This window comes from Nerophis lumbriciformis, linkage group LG36, assembly GCF_033978685.3.
Source record: "Nerophis lumbriciformis linkage group LG36, RoL_Nlum_v2.1, whole genome shotgun sequence".
NCBI lineage: Eukaryota > Metazoa > Chordata > Actinopteri > Syngnathiformes > Syngnathidae > Nerophis > Nerophis lumbriciformis.
In genome coordinates, this window is record NC_084583.2 from 14,689,702 (window position 1) to 14,716,384 (window position 26,683).

Here is a 26,683-nt window from a genome sequence, read left to right on the forward strand (position 1 = left end):
AATCCGGAGGCACACCACCAGTGGAAATCATTAAAAAATTAAACTCAGTAAACAGTAAAAAGTCGTTGTCACAATTGTTGGATATGAATTTAAACCATAACCAACCATGTATCCCTATAGCTCATGTCTCAAAGTAGGTGTACTGTCACCACCTGTCACATCACGCCGTGACTTATTTTGAGTTTTTTGGTGTTTTCCCGTGTGTAGTGTTTTAGTTCTTGTCTTGCGCTCCTATTTTGGTGGCTTTTCCTGTTGCAGTTTCATGTCTTCCTTTGAGCGCTATTTCCCGCACCTGCTTACTTTTAGCAATCAAGAATATTTAAGTTGTTGCTATCTTTTTCTGTGCGGACATTGTTGTCATGTCATGTATGGATGCACTTTGTGGACGCCGTCTCTGCTCTACACGCTGTAAGTTTTTGCTGTCGTCCAGCATTCTGTTTTTGTTTACTTTGAAGCCAGTTCACTTTTAGTTTCGTTCTACATAGCCATCCCTAAGCTTTAATGCCTTTTCTTAGGGGCACTCACCTTTTGTTTATTTTTGGTTTAAGCATTAGATACATTTTTACCTGCACACTGCCTCCCGCTGTCGTCTGCTCTTTGTGATCCCGACAAACCATCGTCGCCTCACACAATGTGTTCCCGACATCTACAAAGCAATTAGCTACCGACTTCCACCTACTGATATGGTATGGTATAACATGGTTACTCTGCCGAGCTTTAGACAGCACCGACACTCAACAACGGCACATTATTTGCAGATTATAATTACTGGTTTGCAAAAAATATTTTTAACCCAAATAGGTGAAACTGCATAATCTCCCACTGCACACTAGGCTGTATCTCACGGCACAGTGGTTGAAAAACACTGGATTACACTATAGAAACTTGGGTCCAATTTGTAATAAATACAATTGGTTTTTTTTGTTTTGTTTTGTTTCAGAAAGAAAACAAAAAAGCATATTATATTGGGATTGAAAATATATTAAGAAACGGTTTAAAATACTAAAATCGGAACGAAATCTTAGTCCTGCATTTGTTATATGGATATTATTTTGCATGATCAGCTTGTTTGGGGTTGTAAGAATTGATGAACAACAATGCTGTCATCTCCTGGCAAAATATTGGTAAAACTAATTTCCCAAAACTAATTTCCTCAAAAATTACACCTTCTCAGAAGTCTCACTATGATAACTCCCCTGCCTGTTGGAGAAAATTGTGGTAATTCAAATGCAAACCACTACCATGTTTTCTGGGACTGCTCCACCATAAAGGACTATTGGAAAGAGATAAACCAAGCTCTACGGGATATTTTTCAACGTGAAATACCCCTTGAAAGTAAGACTCTGTTTTTCGGACATGTCCCTCAGGACTGGCTGAAGAAAGATAAACACTTAATGAATATCCTACTGGTGGCCTATAAAATAGACCTTTACTAGGAAATGGATATCCCAGGAGAGTCCAACTTTGAAGCAAATGGATGGAAATCACAATGGACATATATAAAATGGAGAAGATAACTGCCTTTATTAATTATAAATTGGAGAAATTTACTTCATACTGGGAAAAATGGGTCAATTATGTCACGCCCCATAAGCCTGACTTTAATTTCTCCAATTAGTGATTGTACTGCTTAAAAAAAGTGTTTTGGCCCACTTACAATGACAATAACAAAAAATATAGTTTTTCATGAGCTTTGTACTAGTATTGTATGTCTGGGTGGAGGTCCTGCTTTGGAAGTAATTTTTACCCCTTTCCGATATCGCATTTAGTTCCCACTAAAACATTCACATGTTGCACAATGAGATGTAAACACGGGATCATGTGTACTTTCCTGTAACTTTCTGTTTGTAACATGTATCTTTATTAGTATTTCTTTAATATATTATTACATCTGTAGTGTAATAATGCTCATTGTCATTTCTGTATTTTTTCTTTTTTCTTTTTGCTAACTGCTTGTTTGCTATTACTTTTACCATCATATTTGTACATGCCGTATTTGCTGATGTTGCTCTATTGTAGTTGTTGTTGTTGTTGTTGTTGTGTTTGCTGTTGTTGTTTTTGTCTCTCTGTCTAATCCCCCTCTTGTCCCCACAATTTCCCCCTCTGTCTTCTTTTTTTTCTCTTTCTATCCCCTCCTGCTCCGTCCCGGCTGCACCAAATGATAATATAAATACATTTAATAAAGTCAAATACAAATAAGGCAAGAAGAGAAGTATCCTACACTTCTCTTTTGTAAAGTAAATCTGAACAGTCGACATTGGCATCTACATCAACTATATGATTTGTCTGAGAAGCTGGACAGGACAAAAATTAAAAAAATTAAAATAAATAAATAAATAAATAAATAAATAATATAATATAAATCATTTCATGATTAATATTTATAAATTAAGATTAAATTAAGAAAAAAAACATTTGATTTTTCACTAAAGAAGGGTTCGGTGAATGTGCATATGAAACTGGCGGGGTTCAGTACCTCCAACAAGGTTAAGAACCACTGCTATATGTGTATATATTTATATATGTTTATATTCTTTTATTTTATTTCTGATTATTATTATGAATAATGTATTATTATTTCTTTTTTTCTTATTATTTCTTTTTTCTTTATTTAATTGATGTATTTGCAAATACTATTTAGTTTTTCTGCTGTTTCTTTCTTTTTTGGGGGGGAGGGGTGGTATGGTTGGGATATAAACAAAAAAATATATTTTGACATTTAGGGCAGACAATAGACATATGATGTATGTGAATATGATGTAATGCAGTGGTCCCCAACCTTTGGTTACCTATGATATTTTTTATTTTATTTTTTTTTGTCATAAAAATATACAATTATGTGTGCTTACGGACTGTATCCCTGCTGACTGTATTGATCTATATTGATATATAATGTAGGAACCAGAAATATCAATAACAGAAAGAAACAACCCTTTTGTGTGAATGAGTGTGAATTGAGTGTAAATGGGTGAGGGAGTTTTTTTGGGTTGGTGCACGAATTGTAAGTGTATCTTGTGTTTTTTATGTTGATTTAATAAAATAAATAAAAAATATATATATATATTTTTTTTAATTTCTTGTGCGGCCCGGTACCAATCGATCCACGGACCGGTACCGGGCCACGGCCCGGTGGTTGGGGACCACTGATGTAATGGAAAGGAATGTCTGATGCTGGATGTCAATAAAAAAAAATAAAAAAAACCCCCCAAAAAACAAGGCTGCCATCTCCTGGCAAAATATTAATAAACCCGTGAAAAAATAATTTCCCAAAGGCACAACCGAAGTTCGGCAAAGTATTGAACCAGATGTACTTAAAGATTTCGTCATACATTCAAATGTAAAATTAATTTTAAAAAAAATAACTTGTTCGAAAACTCCGGACATTTGGTTCTACTTTAAAATCGATTGCTCTTGTCTGAAAGGCCAACTGTAAACTTCCGGATTGTGTAGCCAATCGAAACACCTAACGGAAGAGTCGTTTATCATTTCTGTCCAATCACAAGACGGAGTTTTAAAAGGGGGCGGTAACCAGCTGTTAGACTCGAGTGTCTCTTGTTAGGACTGTGTGGGCTCTTCTGAGAGGACCGCCGGGCAAGATGATTTAGGACATTGTGGAGCAAGAAGGACACTTCTCAAAGCGTTTTTTTTCTCTTTTGGAAAGAAACAGAATAGTCCAGGCGTGTTCGTCTCTCTTACGAAAGGTGAGCTGAATATTCCGCAGAGTAGCTGCTACACTAGCATTAGCACAACACAACTCAGTCTCGCATACGTCACGTGGTACATTTGTATTTTCACATTATGTCAGATACTCCTAATGATAAGAAACTTTTTGAAGTCTACCCCACTTGTTGGCTTAAACGAGGGCCGTTTGTGGAGCGTCGTCAATCTGACCGACGTGGAGGGGGGGATTCCCAAATGGACAGCAGGTTTGAAGGATGTCACCTTCTCGATTTAGCATTCCAGTCTATACCAGTCTGTAGCACTGTTTACATTTTAAATGGAACATACTATAGACCAGTGTGGTTCTCAACCTTTTTTCAGTGATGTACCCCCTGTGAACATTGTTTTAATTCAAGTACCCCCTAATCAGAGCAAAGCATTTTTGGTTGACAAAAAGAGATAAAGAAGTAAAATACAGCACTATGTCATCAGTTTCTGATTTATTAAATTGTATAACAGTGCAAAATATTGCTCATTTGTAGTAGTCTTTTTTGAACTATTTGGGAAAAAAAGATATAAAAATTAGAGATAAATGCGTTAAAATGTATTATCGGAAATTATCGGTATCGGTTTTTTAATCATTGGTATAATTTTTTTATTTTTTATTTTTTTAAATCAACATAAAAAACACAATATACACTTACAATTAGTGCACCAACCCAAAAAACCTCCCTCCCACACTCATTCACACAAAAGGGTTGTTTCTTTCTGTTATTTATATTCTGGTTCCTACATTATATATCAATATATATCAATTCAGTCTGCAAGGGATACAGTCCGTAAGCACACACTAATAGTACTAACCTTTAACAGTTAATTTTACTCATTTTCATTAATTACTAGTTTCTACGTAACTGTTTTTATATTGTTTTACTTTCTTTTTTATTCAAGAAAATATTTTTAATTTATTTATCTTCCATCCATCCATCCATCTTCCGCTTATCCGAGGTCGGGTCGCGGGGGCAGCAGCCTAAGCAGGGAAGCCCAGACTTCCCTCTCCCCAGCCACTTTGTCCAGCTCTTCCTGTGGGACCCCGAGGCGTTCCCAGGCCAGCCGGGAGACATAGTCTTCCCAACATGTCCTGGGTCTTCCCCGTGGCCTCCTACCGGTTGGACGTGCCCTAAACACCTCCCGAGGGAGGCGTTCGGGTGGCATCCTGACCAGATGCCCGAACCACCTCATCTGGCTCCTCTCCATGTGGAGGAGCAGTGGCTTTACTTTGAGCTCCCCCCGGATGGCAGAGCTTCTCACCCTATCTCTAAGGGAGAGCCCCGCCACCAGGCGGAGGAAACTCATTTCGGCCGCTTGTACCCGTGATCTTGTCCTTTCGGTCATAACCCAAAGCTCATGACCATAGGTAAGGATGGGAACGTAGATCGACCGGTAAATTGAGAGCTTTGCCTTCCGGCTCAGCTCCTTCTTCACCACAACGGATCGATACAGCGTACGCATTACTGAAGACGCCACACCGATCCGCCTGTCGATCTCACGATCCACTCTTCCCTCACTCGTGAACAAGACTCCGAGGTACTTGAACTCCTCCACTTGGGGCAAGATCTCCTCCCCAACCCGGAGATGGCACTCCACCCTTTTCCGGGCGAGAACCATGGACTCGGACTTGGAGGTGCTGATTCTCATCCCAGTCGCTTCACACTCGGCTGCGAACCGATCCAGCGAGAGCTGAAGATCCTGGCCAGATGAAGCCATCAGGACCACATCATCTGCAAAAAGCAGAGACCTAATCCTGCAGCCACCAAACCAGATCCCCTCAACGCCTTGACTGCGCCTAGAAATTCTGTCCATAAAAGTTATGAACAGAATGGGTGACAAAGGGCAGCCTTGGCGGAGTCCAACCCTCACTGGAAACGTGTCCGACTTACTGCCGGCAATGCGGACCAAGCTCTGGCACTGAGCATACAGGGAGCGGACTGCCACAATCAGACAGTCCGATACCCCATACTCCCTGAGCACTCCCCACAGGACTTCCCGAGGGACACGGTCGAATGCCTTCTCCAAGTCCACAAAGCACATGTAGACTGGTTGGGCAAACTCCCATGCACCCTCAAGGACCCTGCCAAGAGTATAGAGCTGGTCCACAGTTCCACGACCAGGACGAAAACCACACTGTTCCTCCTGAATCCGAGGTTCGACTATCCGGCGTAGCCTCCTCTCCAGTACACCCGAATAGACCTTACCGGGAAGGCTGAGGAGTGTGATCCCACGATAGTTAGAACACACCCTCCGGTTCCCCTTCTTAAAGAGAGGAACCACCACCCCGGTCTGCCAATCCAGAGGTACCGCCACCGATGTCCACGCGATGCTGCAGAGTCTTGTCATCCAAGACAGCCCCACAGCATCCAGAGCCTTAAGGAACTCCGGGCGGATCTCATCCACCCCCGGGGCCTTGCCACCGAGGAGCTTTTTAACTACCTCAGCAACCTCAGCCCCAGAAATAGGAGAGCCCACCGCAGATTCCCCAGGCACTCCTTCCAATAAATATATTTATAAAGGATTTTTGAATTGTTGCTATTTTTTAGAATATTTAAAAAAAAATCTCACGTACCCCTTGGCATACCTTCAAGTACCCCCAGGGGTACGCGTACCCCCATTTGAGAACCACTGATTTAGAACATACTCATAATCTGTTTATGCAATCAAAGTTGCTCAAATTTGATGACCTTGTTAAATATAATACATTAATAATCTTATATAAAGTATTTAACAAATTATTGCCGCCTAATCTACAACGTTTTTTTATAAGACGAGTGCAGGCTCGTAACTTGAGAGGCTTTGGATAGTTCTTATTGCCATGAGCTCAAACCACTCGTAAAGGTTTTTGTGTGTCTGTATGCGGAGTAAAACTATGGAACAAACTGGATTTACATCACAAGCAATGCCAAAGTATTAATCGATTTAAACTATTATACAAACATGGGGTCTGGTTCAAATATAGAGATGAGGGTCTTTAAATTGACCTGCTGCTATACTCTGCCTCAAAGTGTTAACATGTGCTCAATGTTTCCTTACCATTATTGCTATGTTGTCTATTACCATTATTGCTATGTTATCTATTACCATTATTGTTATTTTGTCTATTACCATTGTTGCTATGTTGTCTATTACCATTATTGCTATGTTGTCTATTACCATTGTTGCTATGTTGTCTATTACCATTATTGCTATGTTGTCTATTACCATTGTTGGCATATTCATTATTCCTACATTGTTGATACAAATTATTGTTACAGTGTAATAATTATTGTTACCTGTGGTAATGCCACTATGATACAACATCTGTATTATAATCCTTGAACAAAGTAAGAGTGAAACTCATGTGAATAATCACTGAATGGAGAAGTGGGGGTGGGATTAAATAAGTTATCTTCTTCCCACTCCCTTTCAGGCGAAACTGGACAATCATGAATTACATACTATACATTACCTTTTGCACTATATTAATATATTATGTGTTGTCAACTTTGTACTTTTTTATGTTATTGCCTGAAATAAATAAATAAATGAATGAATGAAAATGAATTAATACTACCCGTTTTCATACCATAGCAATTCTATCCAATTTCCTTGCTCTCTGTAACAGTACAGTGAGCGAATAAATAAATGATATACCATAGTAAGCATACACATTTTAAATACATAAATAATATTTGTCTCAATAAAAAAAAGGAAAAAAAAGGTTGAAGATCCATACGTCCATCCATTTTCTAGGAGGGTAGTGGGGGTATATATGGTAGCGTCCCGGAAGAGTTAGTGCTCCAAGGGATTCTGGGTATTTGTTCTGTTGTGTTTATGTTGTGTTACGGTGCGGATGTTCTCCCGAAATGTGTTTGTCATTCTTGTTTGGTGTGGATTCACAGTGTGGCTTATATTTCTAACAGTGTTAAAGTTTTTTATACTGGCACCCTCAGTGTAACCTGTATCGCTATTGATGAAGTATGCGTTGCATTCGCTCGTGTGTGTGCGTACAGAAGCCGCACATATCTTGTGACTGGGTCTGAACGATGTTAGAATGGATGAAAAGCAGACGTGACGATTGCATTCTCTTGTGTGTGTGAAAAGCCGTACATATTATGTGACTGGGCCGGCACGCAAAGGCAGTGCCTTTTAAGGTTTATTGGCGCTCTGTACTACCTACGTCCGCGTTTTAAAAAGTCATGAATTTTACTTTTTGAAACCGATACCGACAATTTCCGATATTACATTTTAAAGCATTTATCGGCCAATAATATCGGCAGTCCCTAATTCTAATTGATCATTTTTGTAACACAGTTAGTGAATGAAGCGCACATTTGTAATTGTTTCCCCATATTTCTACACAGTAACTCAGATATGTAACACAAGTGAGCAGTAGAGAATATGAAGTGATTTTTGATCGAGAACATGTTTTGCTTTATTTATTATTGATGTTTGTCTTGCTACTTTATGTCGTATATTTTTTACATGAGATTTCCAATTCATTTTATCATCTATTATTACACCCAAAAATTTGTTTTCTTTTAGTGTGAAAGGATTAGGAAAAAAATGTTAATTCACTATCTTTTTTACAAATAGAATTCCCAATACCTTCTCATGAGTTTTCTCACTATGTTGTGGTTGTTACAGACATGGAAGCATCCCCAACACACATCCCAAATCCCGGCCGCTCTCCTCCCACCACAGTGAGAACAGACTCCCTGCCTCCAAGGCCGCACGCCAATCCACCATCCACAAATAAGACGACCCCAAACCTCTCCATGCCAACACCATCCTCGTCGTCGTCATCATGCTTCTCGGCGACCTATCAGGCTGCACCGCGTCTGAATTCCCGCTCCTCCTCGCTTTCCACGCCGACTTCTTCTCCGCTGCGCTCGCCTGTCAGAAGCCCCTCTCAGCTGGGGAGAGCTCAGCTCAACGCGGCCTCTTCCGTCAATGCTGGAGCGCCGACCTCTCCTGAAACAGGTGACAATTGGAAATTGTAATTCTGCTTAGTCATGGTTCCTATAAAGATTATATGTACATAAATCTGATCTGCTGTAAGCCAGGGGTTCTTAAAAGTTTTGACCCCAAGGCCCAACTTTTCCACTACATAGGGGCCCTGGTCCCACTCAAATATTAACATTGAATTAGTAATCTTACTCTTGGTTGTAATTGTATTCAATAATAATGAATATATACATACTTACAGTTTAACAGTGTAAACCTTGTCAAATGACATGAAACCATCACAAAGATTATTAACGAGGCTTAGGTCAGGCTGACTACAAAAATACCGTATTTTCCGGACTATAAGGCCCACTTACTCAAAACTCGACAGTGCACCTTATGACCCAATGCGCCTAATGTGCGGAATAATTCTGGTTTTGCTTACGGACCTCGAAGCAACTTTATTTGGTACACGGTGTAATGATAAGTGTGACCAGTAGATGGCAGTCAAACAAAAGGGTACGTGTAGACTGCACTATGAAGGCAATATGACTCAAGTAAACACCAACATTTTATATGTTCCATTGAAAATATCTCCTCTCTGAGCTGCCACCTTAACGTGGTAGAGGAGTTTGCGTGTCCCAATGATCCTAGGAGCTATGTTGTCCGGGGGCTTCCATGCCCCCTGGTAGGGTCTCCCAAGACAAACAGGTCCTAGGTGAGGGATCAGACAAAGAGCAGCTCGAAGACTTCTATGGAAATGCAAGAACCGAGACTCAGATTTCCCTCGCCCGGACGCGGGTCACCGGGGCCCCCCTCCGGAGCCAGGCCCGGAGTTGGGGCACGATGGCGAGCGCCTGGTGGCCGGGCCTGTCCCCATGGGGCCCGGCCGGGCACAGCCCGAAGAGGCAACGTGGGTCCCCCCTCCAATGGGCTCACCACCCATAGCAGGGGTCATAGAGGTCGGGTGCAATGTGAGCTAGGCGGTAGCCGAAGGCAGGGCACTTGGCGGTCCGATCCTCGGCTACAGAAGCTAGCTCTTGGGACGTGGAACGTCACCTCGCTGGGGGGGAAGGAGCCTGAGCTAGTGCGCGAGGTAGAGAAGTTCCGGTTGGATATAGTCGGACTCACCTCGACGCACAGAAAGGGCTCTGGAACCAGTTCTCTCGAGAGGGGCTGGACTCTCTTCCACTCTGGCGTTGCCAGCAGTGAGAGGCGACGGGCTGGGGTGGCAATTCTTGTTGCCCCCCGGCTCAGAGCCTGCATGTTGGAGTTCAACCCGGTGGACGAGAGGGTAGCTTCCCTCCGCCTTCGGGTGGGGGGACGGGTCCTGACTGTTGTTTGCGCTTACGCGCCAAACAGCAGCTCAGAGTACCCACCCTTTTTGGATTCACTCGAGGGAGTACTTGAGAGTGCTCCCCCGGGTGATTCCCTCGTTCTACTGGGGGACTTCAACGCTCATATTGGCAACGACAGTGAAACCTGGAGAAGCGTGATTGGGAAGAATGGCCGCCCGGATCTGAACCCAAGTGGTGTTTTGTTATTGGACTTTTGTGCCCGTCACGGATTGTCCATTGGACACTCGGGTGAAGAGAGGGGCGGAGCTTTCTACCGATCACCACCTGGTGGTGAGTTGGCTGCGATGGTGGGGGAGGATGCCGGACAGGCCTGGCAGGCCCAAACGCATTGTGAGGGTTTGCTGGGAACATCTGGCAGAGTCTCCTGTCAGAGAGAGTTTCAATTCCCACCTCCGGAAGAACTTTGAACATGTCACGAGGGAGGTGCTGGACATTGAGTCCGAGTGGACCATGTTCCGCACCTCTATTGTCGAGACGGCTGATTGGAGCTGTGGCCGCAAGGTAGTTGGTGCCTGTCGTGGCGGTAATCCTAGAACCCGTTGGTGGACACCGGCGGTGAGGGATGCCGTCAAGCTGAAGAAGGAGTCCTATCGGGTTCTTTTGGCTCATGGGACTCCTGAGGCAGCTGACAGGTACCGACAGGCCAAGCGGTGTGCGGCTTCAGCGGTCGCGGAGGCAAAAACTCGGACATGGGAGGAGTTCGGGGAAGCCATGGAAAACGACTTCCGGACGGCTTCGAAGCGATTCTGGACCACCATCCGCCGCCTCAGGAAGGGGAAGCAGTGCACTACCAACACCGTGTATGGTGCGGATGGTGTTCTGCTGACCTCGACTGCGGAAGTTGTGGATCGGTGGAGGGAATACTTCGAAGACCTCCTCAATCCCACCAACACGTCTTCCTATGAGGAAGCAGTGCCTGGGGAATCTGTGGTGGGCTCTCCTATTTCTGGGGCTGAGGTTGCTGAGGTAGTTAAAAAGCTCCTCGGTGGCAAGGCCCCGGGGGTGGATGAGATCCGCCCGGAGTTCCTTAAGGCTCTGGATGCTGTAGGGCTGTCTTGGTTGACAAGACTCTGCAGCATCACGTGGACATCGGGGGCAGTACCTCTGGATTGGCAGACCGGGGTGGTGGTTCCTCTCTTTAAAAAGGGGAACCGGAGGGTGTGTTCTAACTATCGTGGGATCACACTCCTCAGCCTTCCCGGTAAGGTCTATTCAGGTGTACTGGAGAGGAGGCTACGCCGGATAGTCGAACCTCGGATTCAGGAGGAACAGTGTGGTTTTCGTCCTGGTCGTGGAACTGTGGACCAGCTCTATACTCTCGGCAGGGTCCTTGAGGGTGCATGGGAGTTTGCCCAACCACTCTACATGTGCTTTGTGGACTTGGAGAAGGCATTCGACCGTGTCCCTCGGGAAGTCCTGTGGGGAGTGCTCAGAGAGTATGGGGTTTCGGACTGTCTGATTGTGGCGGTCCGCTCCCTGTATGATCAGTGTCAGAGCTTGGTTCGCATTGCCGGCAGTAAGTCGGACACGTTTCCGGTGAGGGTTGGACTCCGCCAAGGCTGCCCTTTGTCACCGATTCTGTTCATAACTTTTATGGACAGAATTTCTAGGCGCAGTCAAGGCGTTGAGGGGATCCGGTTTGGTGGCTGCAGGATTAGGTCTCTGCTTTTTGCAGATGATTTGGTCCTGATGGCTTCATCTGGCCAGGATCTTCAGCTCTCACTGGATCGGTTCGCAGCTGAGTGTGAAGCGACTGGTATGAGAATCAGCACCTCCAAGTCCGAGTCCATGGTTCTCACCCGGAAAAGGGTGGAGTGCCATCTCCGGGTTGGGGAGGAGATCTTGCCCCAAGTGGAGGAGTTCAAGTACCTCGGAGTCTTGTTCACGAGTGAGGGAAGAGTGGATCGTGAGATCGACAGGCGGATCGGTGCGGCGTCTTCAGTAATGCGAACGCTGTATCGATCCGTTGTGGTGAAGAAGGAGCTGAGCCGGAAGGCAAAGCTCTCAATTTACCGGTCGATCTACGTTCCCATCCTCACCTATGGTCATGAGCTTTGGGTTATGACCGAAAGGACAAGATCACGGGTACAAGCGGCCGAAATGAGTTTCCTCCGCCGGGTGGCGGGGCTCTCCCTTAAAGATAGGGTGAGAAGCTCTGTCATCCGGGGGGAGCTTAAAGTAAAGCCGCTGCTCCTCCACATCGAGAGGAGCCAGATGAGGTGGTTCGGGCATCTGGTCAGGATGCCACCCGAGCGCCTCCCTAAGGAGGTGTTTAGGGCATGTCCGACCGGTAGGAGGCCACGAGGAAGACCCAGGACACGTTGGGAAGACTATGTCTCCCGGCTGGCCTGGGAACGCCTCGGGATCCCCCGGGAGGAGCTGGACGAAGTGGCTGGGGAGAGGGAAGTCTGGGCTTCCCTGCTTAGGCTGCTGCCCCCGCGACCCGACCTCGGATAAGCGGAAGAAGATGGATGGATGGATGGATTGAAAATATAGAACATTACACAAGGCGTTCAAAAATCTATCAAAATGTTTTAGTACGACTTTGGTAAGCTATGAAGCCGCACCACTTGATGGATTGTCGGCGCATTAAACATAGGAGTATTATTATGGTGTGTGTGTATAAAGTAAGACATATTATCTGACGTTTTGTTTCGCAATATTATGCAAAAGCAACTTTTCTTACTTTCTGGTACCTGCTGATCTGTATTTGGGATCTGCATGAATCCTGAAAAATTGTGTGCATCCGCCTTTGTAGTCTATGCCGACCCCGTAGTCGATAAGCTTCTTCTTTTTCTCTATCTTTTTGCTATGGGACATTCATCCTCCGCTGATGCCATTTCTAATATAAAATAGTGTAAAGTTCTTACTTACATCTGTCAGTGAACTCACCATGAAAGCACTAAAACATACCGGTGTAGTGAGTTTACATTATTCACCCAAGGAACTTTAGTTGTTAGAGAGTTCCGGTCGGACGTTTTTTCACGGGACTAATTTCCTTGTTGTTTCTGGATGAGGAGATGCTGCTCCGTTATTGATTGAAGTAAAGTCTGAATGTCATTAAAACAGTTAGCGCCATCTTTTGACACTTCTTCCACTCCCGTCCCGTCCTTGCACGCTACACCGCTACAACAAAGATGACGGGGAGAAGACGCCGTCGAAGGTGAGTCACGTATATAAGACCGCCCACAAAACGGCGCATCCGGAAGCGACTGTCAGAAAGCGACTTGAAGATGATGTGTAAAACATCATCTATGCCAGTGATTTTCAACCATATTGTCTGGTGTGCTGTGGGAAATTATGCAACTTCACCTAATTTGTCTCAATAATCTTTTTTGCAAATCAATAATCATAATAATGTGCCGTTGTCTAATGCCATTGCTGTGTAGAGCTTGGCAGGGTAATCTTGTAATACTCCATATCAGTAGGTGGCAGCAGGTAGTTGCTTTGTAGAAGTCGGAATGCGTCGAGGATGGTTTGTCGTGATCCCAATATGCAGAGCACAGCGGGAGACAGCGTTCAGGTAAAAAGGTACGGAACGCTTAAACCAAAAATTAACAAAAGGCAAGTCCCGCTAGGAAAAGGCACTGAAGCATAGGGATGGCGATGTAAAACAAAATTAAAACTCAACTGGCTACAAAGTCAACAAAAACAGAATGCTGGACGACAGCAAAAACTTACAGTGTGTGGAGCAAAGACGGCGTCCACAAAAGTACATCCGTACATGACATGGCAATCAACAATGTCCCCACAAAGAAGGATAGCGTACGCACAACTTCAATAGTCTTGATTGCAAAAACAAAGCAATAGCACTCAAAGGAAGGCGTGAAGCTGCGACAGGAGAACACCAACAAAACAGGAAGTGTCACCAAAATAACAGCGCAAGACAGGAACTAAAGCACTACACACAGGAAACAACAACAAACTCAAAATAAGGCACGACAACCTAGTGGAGTTTCATTTTTTAACCTTTTCTGCTGGTGGCGTGCCTCCGTATTTTTTTATGAAAAAAAAGTGCCTTGGCTCAAAAAAGGTTGAAAAACACTGATCTATGCAACCATTACATGTTATGTAGACCACAAGGAAGTGTTTTCCATTTAGAAAAAAAAAATTATATTATGACCCCTTTAATGCGCCCTATAATCCGGTGCGCCTTATATATGAAAAAGATTGAAAATAGACCATTCATCGGCAGTGCGCCTTATAATCCGGTCCGCCCTATCGTCCGGAAAATACAGTAAGTAAAATATACTGCAAAAGAAGGGACTTATAAAAACTAATAAAAAGATACTTTTCGATACAATTACAGAGTGTTAAAATAAATACTAGAGATAATATCGGACATCTCTAGATAAATGCTTTAAAATGTAATATCGGAAATGCTCGGTATCGGTTTCAAAATGATCGGTATCGGTTTCAAAAAGTAAAATTCATGACTTTTTAAAACGCCGGTGTGTACACGGACGTAGTGGGAAGTACAGAGCGCCAATAAACCTTAAATGCACTGCCTTTGTGTGCCGGCCCAGTCACATAATATCTACGGCTTTTCACACACACAAGTGAATGCAAGGCACACCAGACTGTATCGCACAGTGGTTGAAAAACACTGGTCGAGTCTATATCGCGATACCTATTGAAGCCTCCTGCGATAACGATATATATCACAACATATTGTTTGGAATATAAATGATAATAAAACATATCAATATGCGTTACAAAGGCTCCTAATTTGGCTGCTGACAAATGTGGTAACATAGTGCGTCATTTCTGTTTATATTATTTTCTCAAAAGTATTAATTTACTGACTATATGTGGTTACTTTCTGTTGTAACATGGTTCTATCTCCACTTCTGTTCAAATGTAATAAGTACGTATTCCCTTGGCTACTTCAAATTAGTTTGGGGCGATACTACAAATTTGGGTATCGATTCGATACCATGTAGTTTACATTGTTCATACCAATGCTGATACTTCATATTTTCAAGATAATTTAATAAATATATTTTTGATCAGAATTATAATCAGACAAAAACACATGATAGCGGTCATTTTGGTACGTATTTTTACCCGAGGTTCAATATCATATGTATTTTCCGGACTACAGAGCGCAACGGTATAGAAGCCGCACACATTGCATTTTAGAAGAAAAATAATGTTTCCAAATAATAGCCGCACTGATAAGTTACCTATGATATTATTTACACAGAAAAAATATTTAAATGATAATTTACATACCTTCATTGTTTCCAAACGGTGTCTGTAAGATGGCAGTAAAACGGCTCATAGAACAAAACAGAAGTCATCATCATGGACCCACCAGCTGGGGGAGCTAGCTCTCCAATCAGCTAAACAGACTCAATAAGTCCACGGTGACGTTTTGTTGATCTCACTAAAGAATTTGTGAAACTGAAACAATAGAAAAAGAATGCCATTGTAAGATAATAATACTAAAACAGGCACTCGTAAAAGTGCTAGCATATTAGCTAATGCTAACGACGCTAGCCTGATAACATTACAATAGCATGTACAAATATGCATGAAAACACTCCTACAGACATCACACATGGGACGGTTTAGTACGTATGAATTGTTTTAGTTACATTGTAAAACTTACAAACATTGCTTGAAATGATAAATGAAGGAATCATACAAGTAATAACGCTATGGATGATTATAAGACGGAACGGCACTTGTAATTCCGGTTCAAAGCACTAAACAGAAGAAATACTGTAGACTGCAGCACCTGGAGTGAGTGAACTTGTCCAAAAGATGGTGCTATAGCACAAATAATAATGCCTCTTTTCAGCGTTTTTGCTTGTGTTTATGAAAATGATTTGCATTACGGCTGTTAGCAAAGAACAATCCCAAAATAGGTTGCACTGTTTTATATGCCGCAGGGTTCAAAGCGCAGGAAAAAAGTAGCGGCTTTTAGTTCGGAATTTACGGTATGTTTAATGTAGCTTTCAACGCAATCATTTTCTGTGTCCTGTCAGAGGATCCAGAGGAGGAGGTCAGTCTTGAGGATGTGGCGGAGAGAGCAAAGTCAGGTGATGCTAAATCGCAGACCAAGGTCAGTATCAAGCATATGGCGGACTTGCTGTGCTCCAGAGCAACCGCTAACGTGTCTTTGGGTGCGTCCAGATGGGCCGTGTCTTCCTGGCTCTGGCACAAGATAGAGACGAGGAGCTGAACAACTGCACCGCCGTCACCTGGCTGGTCCAGGCTGCCAAACAGGGCCGCAAGGACGCCGTGAAGCTGCTGCAACAGTGCTTAGGCTCCAGGAAAGGTACACCAAAGATGTCCTCTTCTCACTTCCTCAATGTGCTGCTGACGCTGTCCCGCTTTCTAGGCATCACTCTAGAAAACTACAACGAGGTGAGGAAGCTGTGCATGGAAACACGCTTTGAGAGGGGAGTTCGGAAAGCGGCCCTGCTCATGTACTGGAAGTTGAACCCGGAAAGGAAGAAGTCGGTGGCTGTTGCGGAGATGCTCGAGAACGTAGAACGCGTCCGCACAGATCAAGGTATGATGATAGGAGGAGCTCAGAGGGCTTTCTGCTATTTTGGTGGTGGAACACCACCACCAGTAAATTCTAGCTATAAATATATATTTCTTTTATTGTGTGTATATATATATATATATATATATATATATATATATATATATATATATATATATATATACACAGCACAGTCTGGAGTGTTCTATAGGAGTCCAGGGATCCCTGCGTATCATGCTCCGTATGGCAGAAATCCGCTTGGTCAACTTTATGCACCAAGTAGCGGGAAAAAACAGGATTCGATCTGTATTTTCTTCGGTAGTTGCTTCAGGTCTTTCCGGTGCACTGCTGTTGATATAGCGCCTCTATTGTGGCGCAACGCTGCAACTGCAGTTAAAATACGTAGCTGCCGCAGAGGGACATCAATCGCTCAATCAACACAGCTGGGTTTTTACGCCGTGTTGAGTGATATCAATCGCTCTGGCTTGGGGCGGCCCAAAATTAGCTGGAGGCGGCCGCCAAGCAATTTTGAACGCAGGAAAAACCCTGCATATTTAACTTTTTAGGTACATTTGGACCTTTTTTGAGGAATGTTCTGCTATTTTCCTCTCATTCTAGACAAACCAGTCGCCCCAGGCCCCCTGAACAGCTCTGCTAAGAAACAAAGGAGAGTTCTGGAGACGATGGTGACCAGCGAGTGTAAGTAGCATCCAAAATACTCTACTACTTTTCAGGCCCTGTGGACACTTCAGTCGGTACCCATTGTATCAGATGTTCTGTTAAAAACATAATAATGCCTAGTTTTGACTGACGCTGTTAGGCAGCTGCTACAGTGGAACCTTGATGTAAAAACTAAATTGGTACTTAAACAGGGTTCATAAATAGAAAAGTTCATATATTGAAGCACATTTCTTCATAAGAAGCAATGTAAACATGAGTAATGGGTTCCATTCTCGAAAAAAGTCCATATTTTAGGAAAGGTTTGTACACTTTGAACGCAATAAAAAGCGCTACACAGTACTGTATATCAAACAAACATAACAAAGAGGTGACAGATCATGTTTCTATTTAATAATTAATCCAAAACAACAACAAATGGCTGAACCGTCCTCCGTTTCAGCCGCTCTTCTGACACGCACACACTGTCACTAGCCCTGTGGTGCACTCACAGTTTGAATTTATAAAACTCCGTGTCTCCAATGATTAGGAATAAAAAATGAAATCCACTTGACCTTATTTGTTAATCTTTTTGGCGTGCAGCGTAACGGAGTTGCAGTGTCAACAAAGCAGTAGATACTTCCTGAATGTTTCAGACCACACGTCGCTTGTCAATTGCTTTCATATTGAGCTAGCAAAACGAGAAAATGCTGTAAAAAGACAAGAAAACATTGAAAAAGCACACAACGTAGCAATTAGCACAGTAGCTAACGACAGGACTGAATGAGCACCGAAGAACAGAGGTGGGTAGTAACGCGCTACATTTACTCCGTTACATCTACTTGAGTAACTTTTGGGATCAATTGTACTTCTAAGAGTAGTTTTAATGCAACATACTTTTACTTTTACTTGAGTATATTTATAGAGAAGAAGCGCTACTTTTACTCCGCTCCATTTATCTACATTCAGCTCGCTACTCGCTACTGATTTTTATCCATCTGTTAATGCACGCTTTGTTTGTTTTGGTTTGTCAGACAGACCTTCAAAGTAGGATCTATCACATGCCTGCGTTTCACCAATCAAATGCAGTCACTGGTGACGTTTGACTCCGTTTCACCAATCAAACAGAGCCAGGCGGTCACGTGATTAACTGCACATAAAGTTTTAGCGGCAACAAGCTTAAGCTTACATGAACTCAACGTCAAATTTGAGGAAGCACATCGCGGTAAGTAACGTTAGTAGATATTTTGGCTGTCACCGTAGGCTGATGTTAGCTTCCCTGCCTTGAATCACTGTCAAATGTACATCGTGTGGGGACATTTATTAACGCACTGCAGCCTCATAGAGAGACAGACAAAGACACACACACACACACATGCATAGAAACACCAATCAGAAGTGCACAGTGTGTTCCCAGGTGCAGCCCACACCTATCAGTTTATGGTTTGTGTAAAGGCTAACTTGTTATTTTCCTTTGTAATCTCTGCTTACTGAGCCTATGGTGCTGTTAAGTTATTGTGGCTCAATTTGCCTTAATTTTTTTTTATGTTATTGTATTATTATTTAATATATATTATTGTTTTAGTTGCTTAAGAGATATTCCCGGCTCTGAATTTGTTCATTGCTATTTTTATGTTTTTGTGCATTATTTGTTGCCGTCATCATTAAGCAAACAGGTTACTCATCAGTTACTCAGTACTTGAGTAGTTTTTTCACAACATACTTTTTACTTTTACTCAAGTAAATATTTGGGTGACTACTCCTTACTTTTACTTGAGTAACAGTACTCTTACTTGAGTACAATTTCTGGCTACTCTCCCCACCTCTGCCGAAGAACAATCAGCTTGCTCACAATGGATGTGCTGCCGGGCACAAAATGGCTGCGCTGCGAGGCACACAGTTGGATGAAACGTACATACACAACACATACAAGCTTCGTACATATTTTCTTTCAGTTGGTGGTTCGTAAATTGAAAAGTTGGTAGAACGAGGGGCTTCGTAATTCAAGATCCACTGTTGTTGGAGTGACGTGCTTCATAGTGAAAGATGGCCGCCAAGTTCGGAAACATGCTCGGATGTTCCTGTCTTTGCAGCCGTCTCCCATGTTGGGATGGATGAATTTGTGGAGATGACAAAGAAGTACGCTCAGGGAATAGCGCCGCCTCCCGCCATGGCGGCTGTATCAACCAGCGATGAAGACGATGAGGACGATGATGTTGTCAAGAATCCAGACGAGCTGCCCTTGCATCAAAAGGTAGAAACGTTACGAGGTGTTTTTTTGTTCCAAAGAAGTAAAAACTTCATGATGACTTCCTTACTCCTCCATGTTGGAACCAGCTGCTGAAGTTCCCCCTTCACGCCCTCCTGGAGATCAAGGAGCACCTCATCGACTGGGCGTCGCGCGCGGGCATGCAGTGGCTGAGCGCCCTCATCCCCACGCATCACGTCAACGCACTCATCTTCTTCTTCATCATCTCCAACCTCACCATAGAGTTCTTCATCTTCCTCATCCCTCTGCTGGTTTTCTACCTCTCCTTCTTCTCCATGGTCATCTGCACGCTGCGGGTATTCCAGGTCAGCCGTCTTCTACTCGGCTCACAATGGGCCTGCTCCGAAGAAGGACTCCCGGACAAGAAGAGAGATCTAACGGTGTCTTTTCCCACAGAATTCCAAAGCTTGGGAGAACTTTCGGGCTCTGACTGACCTGCTGGCTCACTTTGAACCTGGTCTGGATGTGGAGCAGGCTGAGACCAACTTTGGTTGGACTCACTTGGAGCCTTATCTGTAAGTAAATCTCATTGTGGACATAAAAACCCCAATATTCAACATTACATAATTGTGTGGAATTGATTGTTGATTCATCACATTGTGCAGCAATTGAGGCATAATTGAGTGCACTACCTGGTTGCAACCAGCTGAGGCACCATTGAGCTACATCTAATATTGTGATTATTACAAATAGGGATTTACTAGTAAATGCCAAAAAGTTTTTTTTATTTTCTCAATTAGGTTAATTCCAATGTTTTATGATTTTGTTGTACCGGTACTTTTGTGTTACTGGCTTGTAGATTAATACTTAGTACTTTTTGTCTATATGTTTATTGATTTCGATCACAATAAACTAGGGGTGTAACGGTACGTGTATTTGTATTGAACCGTTTCGGTACGGGAGTTTCGTTTCGGTTCGGAGGTGTACCGAACGAGTTTCCACACGGACATATTAAGTAGCGTAACGCACGTTGTGTAAACAATGCACACCGAGGCACAACACACGGCATGCTAGCAACGACCAGGCTACGATAGACTGACCATACGTCCTCTTTTCACCAGACATGTCCTCTTTTGCGGAGCTGTCGGGGCGGCAACGTTCCCTCTAAGGTGCGCGCCTGCGCAATTGCGCACTGCTCAAGCGTCCTCTGCGCACAGCAAATATATGCCGCGCACCAAATCAAACCCATCTGAATTCTAAACAAAATAAACACATTTATTCTGTGTAATTTTGCAATGCAACTCTGAGTTACAGTGACAACAATCGGCTTTAACGGTGTTCGTCAACGCCATTCAATTATTGTAACGTCTTCGAGGACAGGAATTATATCAATCACTTTATTGAGCAAAATTGTTTATATTCGGCCATAACCACACCAAAAACATGAGTAAAAAACTTCTATCTCGAAAAACTAGTAATTTTCTGCCGTACAAACCAGGCCAAAAGCAACTTGTCATCTGTCACCAACACGCACACCACTAAGCCACTGGTGCGTTTATGGCCACACAAAAAGTCGGACAACTCAAACACCACACAAAGTTACACTATGACTCCTCAGTCATACGTGTGCTTATTCTACTGTCATTTATTATTAATGTTAATTTATTTATATTAACCATGAAATGCTGTTACTAGAGAAAGTTACAGGAACGGACACTTCATCCTATGCTTACATTTCATTGTGCAACATGAGGATGTTTAAGGGGAACTAAATGTGATCTCTGATAGGGGTACAAATGATTTCCAAAGCAGGACCCCCACCCAGACATATTGTACAATACTAATCCATAGCTTATGAAAAACAAGATTTCTTTTATTTTCATTACAAGTGGGCCAAATCACTAATATTATTAAATAATCTCATGAAAATGACTCCTCTCATTTGAGTGTTATTATAAAAGATTGGTTTGAGACAGGTGTGCTGCTGGTATTGCCACGTGTGATGTTGCTCACATGTGCTCCACTGAATGCTCAGGGAGTTTTTGTGTTTGCTCACACACATGAACAATTAGAGGGAACATTGCCGGGCGGAGTTTCTTAAATGCCTCAAATGTCCGGCATTTTGAGTTAGGGTTGCGTGTTTTTTCAATGTACGTTCAGGGTTAAGAAGGGGTTAAAAACAAAACAAACAGCAGCATTGGTGAGGGAGGGGCAGAGACAGAGAGAGAGAGAGAGAGTTATGATAAACGTGCATGCGTCGCCAGGCTCTGCTTTTTATCCATAGATTTATCACATTAAATTTTTTATTATCTATAGCAGGGGTGTCAAAAGTGGGCCCCGGAGGCCATTTGCGGCCCACAGCTAATGTTTTAAAGGCCCACGGCACATTGTAAAAATACAATTAAAATAAACAAAAACATAACAAAAGTGAAATAAAAAAGCTTAAAGGTTAAATATAATTTAGAAAAAGTTGCAATGTTGACTAATAAAACAAAGCTGGGTTTTTTTCTTTCAAACTGTCATTGCTCAAAACATAATATTGAATCAAAATCAATGTTATTATGAATTATTGACCTATCCAAGGTTCCCATTACTTCACATCAAATATACCACTAAGAAAAATATTTTTGGTGGAAGATTTTGCAAATTTGGTAAATAAATAACCCAAAAATGTATGTTTTGTTGTTTTCTTACTGTACCGAAAATGAACCGAACTGTGACCTCTAAACCGAGGTACGTACCGAACCGAAATTTTTGTGTACCGTTACACCCCTACAATAAACCAAAAAAAAATACTCTCTGTCTACACAATTCAACAAAATAGCTTCTCCAATTTAATATCCTCTGAAGAAACATAAGTAATATTAAAATAAAATTAAAAAAAAGGAATGTTTGAAAAGAAGCAGGAAGAGGCAAAAGCTTAAAGTCCTGCCCCATCAATCAGATATAATAATACAATATATAATGACATAACAATATTTAATATATAATTACAGGATTTTATCCATGTAAACATACAATAGTAAACCAACTCATCATTTCATTAACTGTAGTTTATATATATATATATATATATATATATATATATATATATATATATGTGTATATATATACATTACACCCTTAAGACATTTTATGTTTACTCCTTGTTGTACTAATAAAAAACATTTTTTATACATTGTATTAAATTGCATGACCTACAATGAGAAGGTATCCTCCCAAAATGAATCATGGTGATAATCCGCACGTCTTTTATTGAATATTTAATTTAGAAAAAAATTTAAGTTATATGAATCTAACCATTCATCGGGTACTCATTGAAATGCAAAATCTGAACCCTCACATAATTGGTGTGTTTAAAATAATAGAAATTTGATATTTAAAAAACAATTTTATTTTCGTTTTCAATTTGATTTTTATAATTTACTTAGTGAACCTACAGAATTCAGGAAAAAATGAAACCCCTCTAAAAACGGTATTAAATGTGGTCAATAAAAAAAATATAAAAAAGCATAACTGTTTTTAAAATGATGATTATTATACCTTTAAGCGTGTATTATTTTTATAATTTTCATTAGTATATCTTAAAAAATTTTTTTTTTTTTAATAATTATGGTTATAGCTTAAAAATGTGTAATAATTTTTATAGCTATTAATATAGCTTAAAAAAGGGTTGATTGTTCTTAAAAAGGTGATTTGTGTTTGTGGATGATATTTTTATAATTTTCATTAGTATATATTAACCTTTTTTTAATTGTTTTTTTAAATCATCATTATGGTTTAAAAATGTGTAATTATTTTTATAATTATTATCATAGCTTAAAAAGGTGTTATTTGTGGATGATATTTTTATAATTATCATTAGTGCATCTTAACATTTTTTTTATTGTTTTTAAAATTATCATTATAGCTTAAAAAATGTGTAATCATATTTATAATTATTAATATAGTTTAAAAAGGTTTGATATTTTTTCTGCTTATTTATGTATCTTTAAATATGTATCTTTATTTTTATAATTATTATTAAAATATCTTAAAACATTTTTTATAATTTTCATAATAATTAATGATATGTCTTTAAAAATATTCATGTTTGAGTGTATATTATGTGCAGCTGTGTCATGTTGATGCTATGAAGAAGTGAAGTATTTCCTGAGTAAAATAATGCATGAATTCTATTTACGCTTGCACATATTTCTCCTCAGGTACTTCTTGCTGTCCGTGGTCTTCGTGGTGTTCTCCTTCCCCGTGGCGGACAAGTCGTGGATCCCGTGTTCGGAAATGGCGGCGGTGGCGTTCTTCTTCACGGTCACCGCCTTCCTCAGTCTCCACGCCTCCGCCAAGCTGTTCGCCCGCCGAGCTCTGCTCAGCGAGGTTCTGTCGGGGGCGTGCTCCCTGGCTCACCTGCTGCCGGACGCCCTGTGGCCCCTTAGGGTCTTGGGCAGGACGCTGGTGTCGGTGCCTCTGGGCGAGGCGTTGGCGTTGAACGTGGGCGTGCCGTGCGTCCTCTACGCCCACCTGGTCTACCTTCTGTTCCGCATGGCCCAGCTGAGAGGCTTCAAGGGGACTTACCTGTGCCTTGTGCCTTACCTGGTCTGCTTCACCTGGTGCGAGCTCTGCTTGGTGTTCCTCAATCACGCCACCGCCATCGGCCTCATACGCACCTGCGCGGGCTACTTCCTCTTCCTGTTCGCCCTTCCGGTTCTCTCCTTAGGCCTGGCCGCGGTGCTGGTCTTACAACTCCTGCACTGGTTCCTGGCCTTGGAGATCACCAAGATGGCCGTGACACTGACCGTCTGCTCGGTGCCCGTGGTTTTGAGGCTTTGGACGCGCTTCAGCTTGAACCCCGTTGTGGTCGTCCGCTCGCTGTCCAGGAGCAGCGTGGTGAAACTCATCCTGGTGTGGCTCAGCGCCGTGGTCCTCTTCTGCTGGATGTACGTGTACAGGTCCGAGGGCATGAAGGTGTACAACTCCACCCTCACCTGGCCGCAGTACAGCGCCCTGTGCGGCCCCACGGCGTGGAAAGAATCCAACATGGCGCAAACCCAGATCACCTGCTCGCACCTGGAGGGTCACCGCGTCACCTGGACGGGACGCTTCAAGTACGTGCGCGTGACCGACATCGAGAACGGGGCGCAGGCGGCCATCAACCTGCTGCCCGTGCTCGTAGGCGACTGGATGCGCTGTCTGTACGGCCAGCCGTATCCCGCCTGCGGGAATCGAACCTCAGCGGAGCCTCGGCCGTTCCCCCCGCACGACCCCCTGTGCCGACTCAAGCCGCTGGCCAAGCACGACTGCCACGTGAAGCGCTTCGACCGCTACAAGTTCGAGGTCACCATGGGCATGCCGCTGGAGAGGAAGAGCAGGGACGGCACGCTGGTGGAGGACGAGGACGCCACCAAGGACATCGTCCTGCGCGCCAGCAACGAGTTCAAGTCGCTGCTCCTGCACTTGAACACGGGCAGCGTGGCCGAGTTCAGCACCGTCCTGGAAGGGCGTCTGGGCTCCAAGTGGCCAGTCTTCGAACTCAAAGCCATCCGCTGCCTGTCGTGCGGCGACGCCCACCTGCCCCACCGCCGCCAGTACAAGATCGAACACGACTGGCGGCGCGCCGCTCGGAGCTCGCTGCAGTTTGGGTTCGACTTCTTCTTCAAGCCTTTCCTGAGCGCACGACTACGACAGCAGTCGGACGCCGACGGCGACCTCGTGACGGAGGAGGGCTAGAAACCGCACAAAAATAACCTCATCCGCGGCCAAAATACCCTATTTTTCGGACTATAAGTCGCAGTTTTTTTCATAGTTTGGCCGGGGGTGCGACTTATACTCAGGAGCGACTTATGTGTGAAATGATTAACACATTACCGTAAAATATCAAATAATATTATTGATCTCATTCATGTAAGAGACTAGACGTATAAGATTTCATGGGATTTAGCGATTAGATTGTTTGGTAAACGTATAGCATGTTCTATATGTTATAGTTATTTGAATGACTCTTACCATAATATGTTACGTTAACATACCAGTTGGTTATTTATGCCTCATATAACGTACACTTATTCAGCCTGTTGTTCACTATTCTTTATTTATTTTAAATTGCCTTTCAAATGTCTATTCTTGGTGTTGGCTTTTATCAAATAAATTTCCCCCAAAAATGCGACTTATACTCCAGTGCGACTTATATATGTTTTTTTCCTTCTTTATTATGCATTTTCGGCTGGTGCGCCTTATACTCCGAAAAATACGGTAATGTGTTAATAATTTCACACATAAGTTGCTCCTGAGTATAAGTCGCACCCCCGGCCAAACTATGAAAAAAAACTGCGACTTCTAGTCCGAAAAATACAGTATTTATGCATGTTTAATTTATAGACAGTACAAGCCAAAAGTTTGGACACACCTTCTCCTCGTTCAATGCATTTTCTTTATTTTCATGACTATTTACATTGTAGATTGTCACATCAAAACTATGAATGAACACATGTGGAGTTATGTACTTAACAAAAAAAGGTGAAATAACTGAAAACATGTTTTATATTCTAGTTTCTTCAAAATAGCCAACCCTTTGCTCCGATTACTGCTTTGCACACTCTTGGCATTCTCTCCATGAGCTTCAGGCACAGCTGTGAAGTGAAAACCATTTTCAGGTGACTACCTCTTGAAGCTCATGGAGAGAATGCCAAGAGTGTGCAAAGCAGTAATCGGAGCAAAGGGGTGGCTATTTTGAAGAAACTAGAACATAAAACATGTTTTCAGTTATTTCACCTTTTTTTTGTTAATAATAATAATAATAGATTTTATTTGTAAAAAACACTTTACATTGAGTAAACAACCTCAAAGTGCAACAGTGTATTAAAAAAATTAAAATAAAATTAAAATAAAAACTAGAACAGCCAAATAGCTAGAAGTAGTATGCATAAATCTAAAAAAAAAAACTTTTAAAAAGAAAGGTTTTTAAGCCTTTTTTAAAAGCCTCTACAGTCTGTGGTACCCTCAGGTGGTCAGGGAGAGCGTTCCACAAAGCCTGGTCTCCCATTGTTCGTAGTTAAGTTACATAACTCCACATGTGTTCATTCATAGTTTTGATGTGACAATCTACAATGTAAATAGTCATGAAAATAAAGCATTGAATGAGAAGGTGTGTCCAAACTTTTGGCCTGTACTGTATGTTGATGCCGTTTTACATTTCTTTTTGTTTCAGTAAATAAGCGTTTATCAGTTACAACTTTAAAAAAAATAGTGCATTTGTTCAAAGAACCAGTTCATTTAATTCCCACATTTATTAAATTAATGCAAAGTGTGCAAACGTGCCATAAAATA

The 26,683-nt window shown here is 42.4% G+C and overlaps 1 protein-coding gene across 1 annotated transcript; it reads left to right on the plus strand.

Moving 5' to 3' along the window:
* The first annotated feature begins 3,535 nt into the window (after positions 1-3,535).
* Positions 3,536-25,673, plus strand: wfs1b (Wolfram syndrome 1b (wolframin)). Its single transcript, XM_061930407.2, has 10 exons — positions 3,536-3,701; positions 8,341-8,676; positions 15,992-16,068; positions 16,140-16,284; positions 16,348-16,521; positions 17,116-17,196; positions 19,248-19,408; positions 19,492-19,728; positions 19,820-19,938; positions 23,569-25,673. The coding sequence occupies exons 2-10, from the start codon at positions 8,343-8,345 to the stop codon at positions 25,085-25,087; spliced, it is 2,847 nt and encodes a 948-aa protein (XP_061786391.2). The 5' UTR covers positions 3,536-3,701; positions 8,341-8,342; the 3' UTR covers positions 25,088-25,673.
* Positions 25,674-26,683: the final 1,010 nt, after the last annotated feature.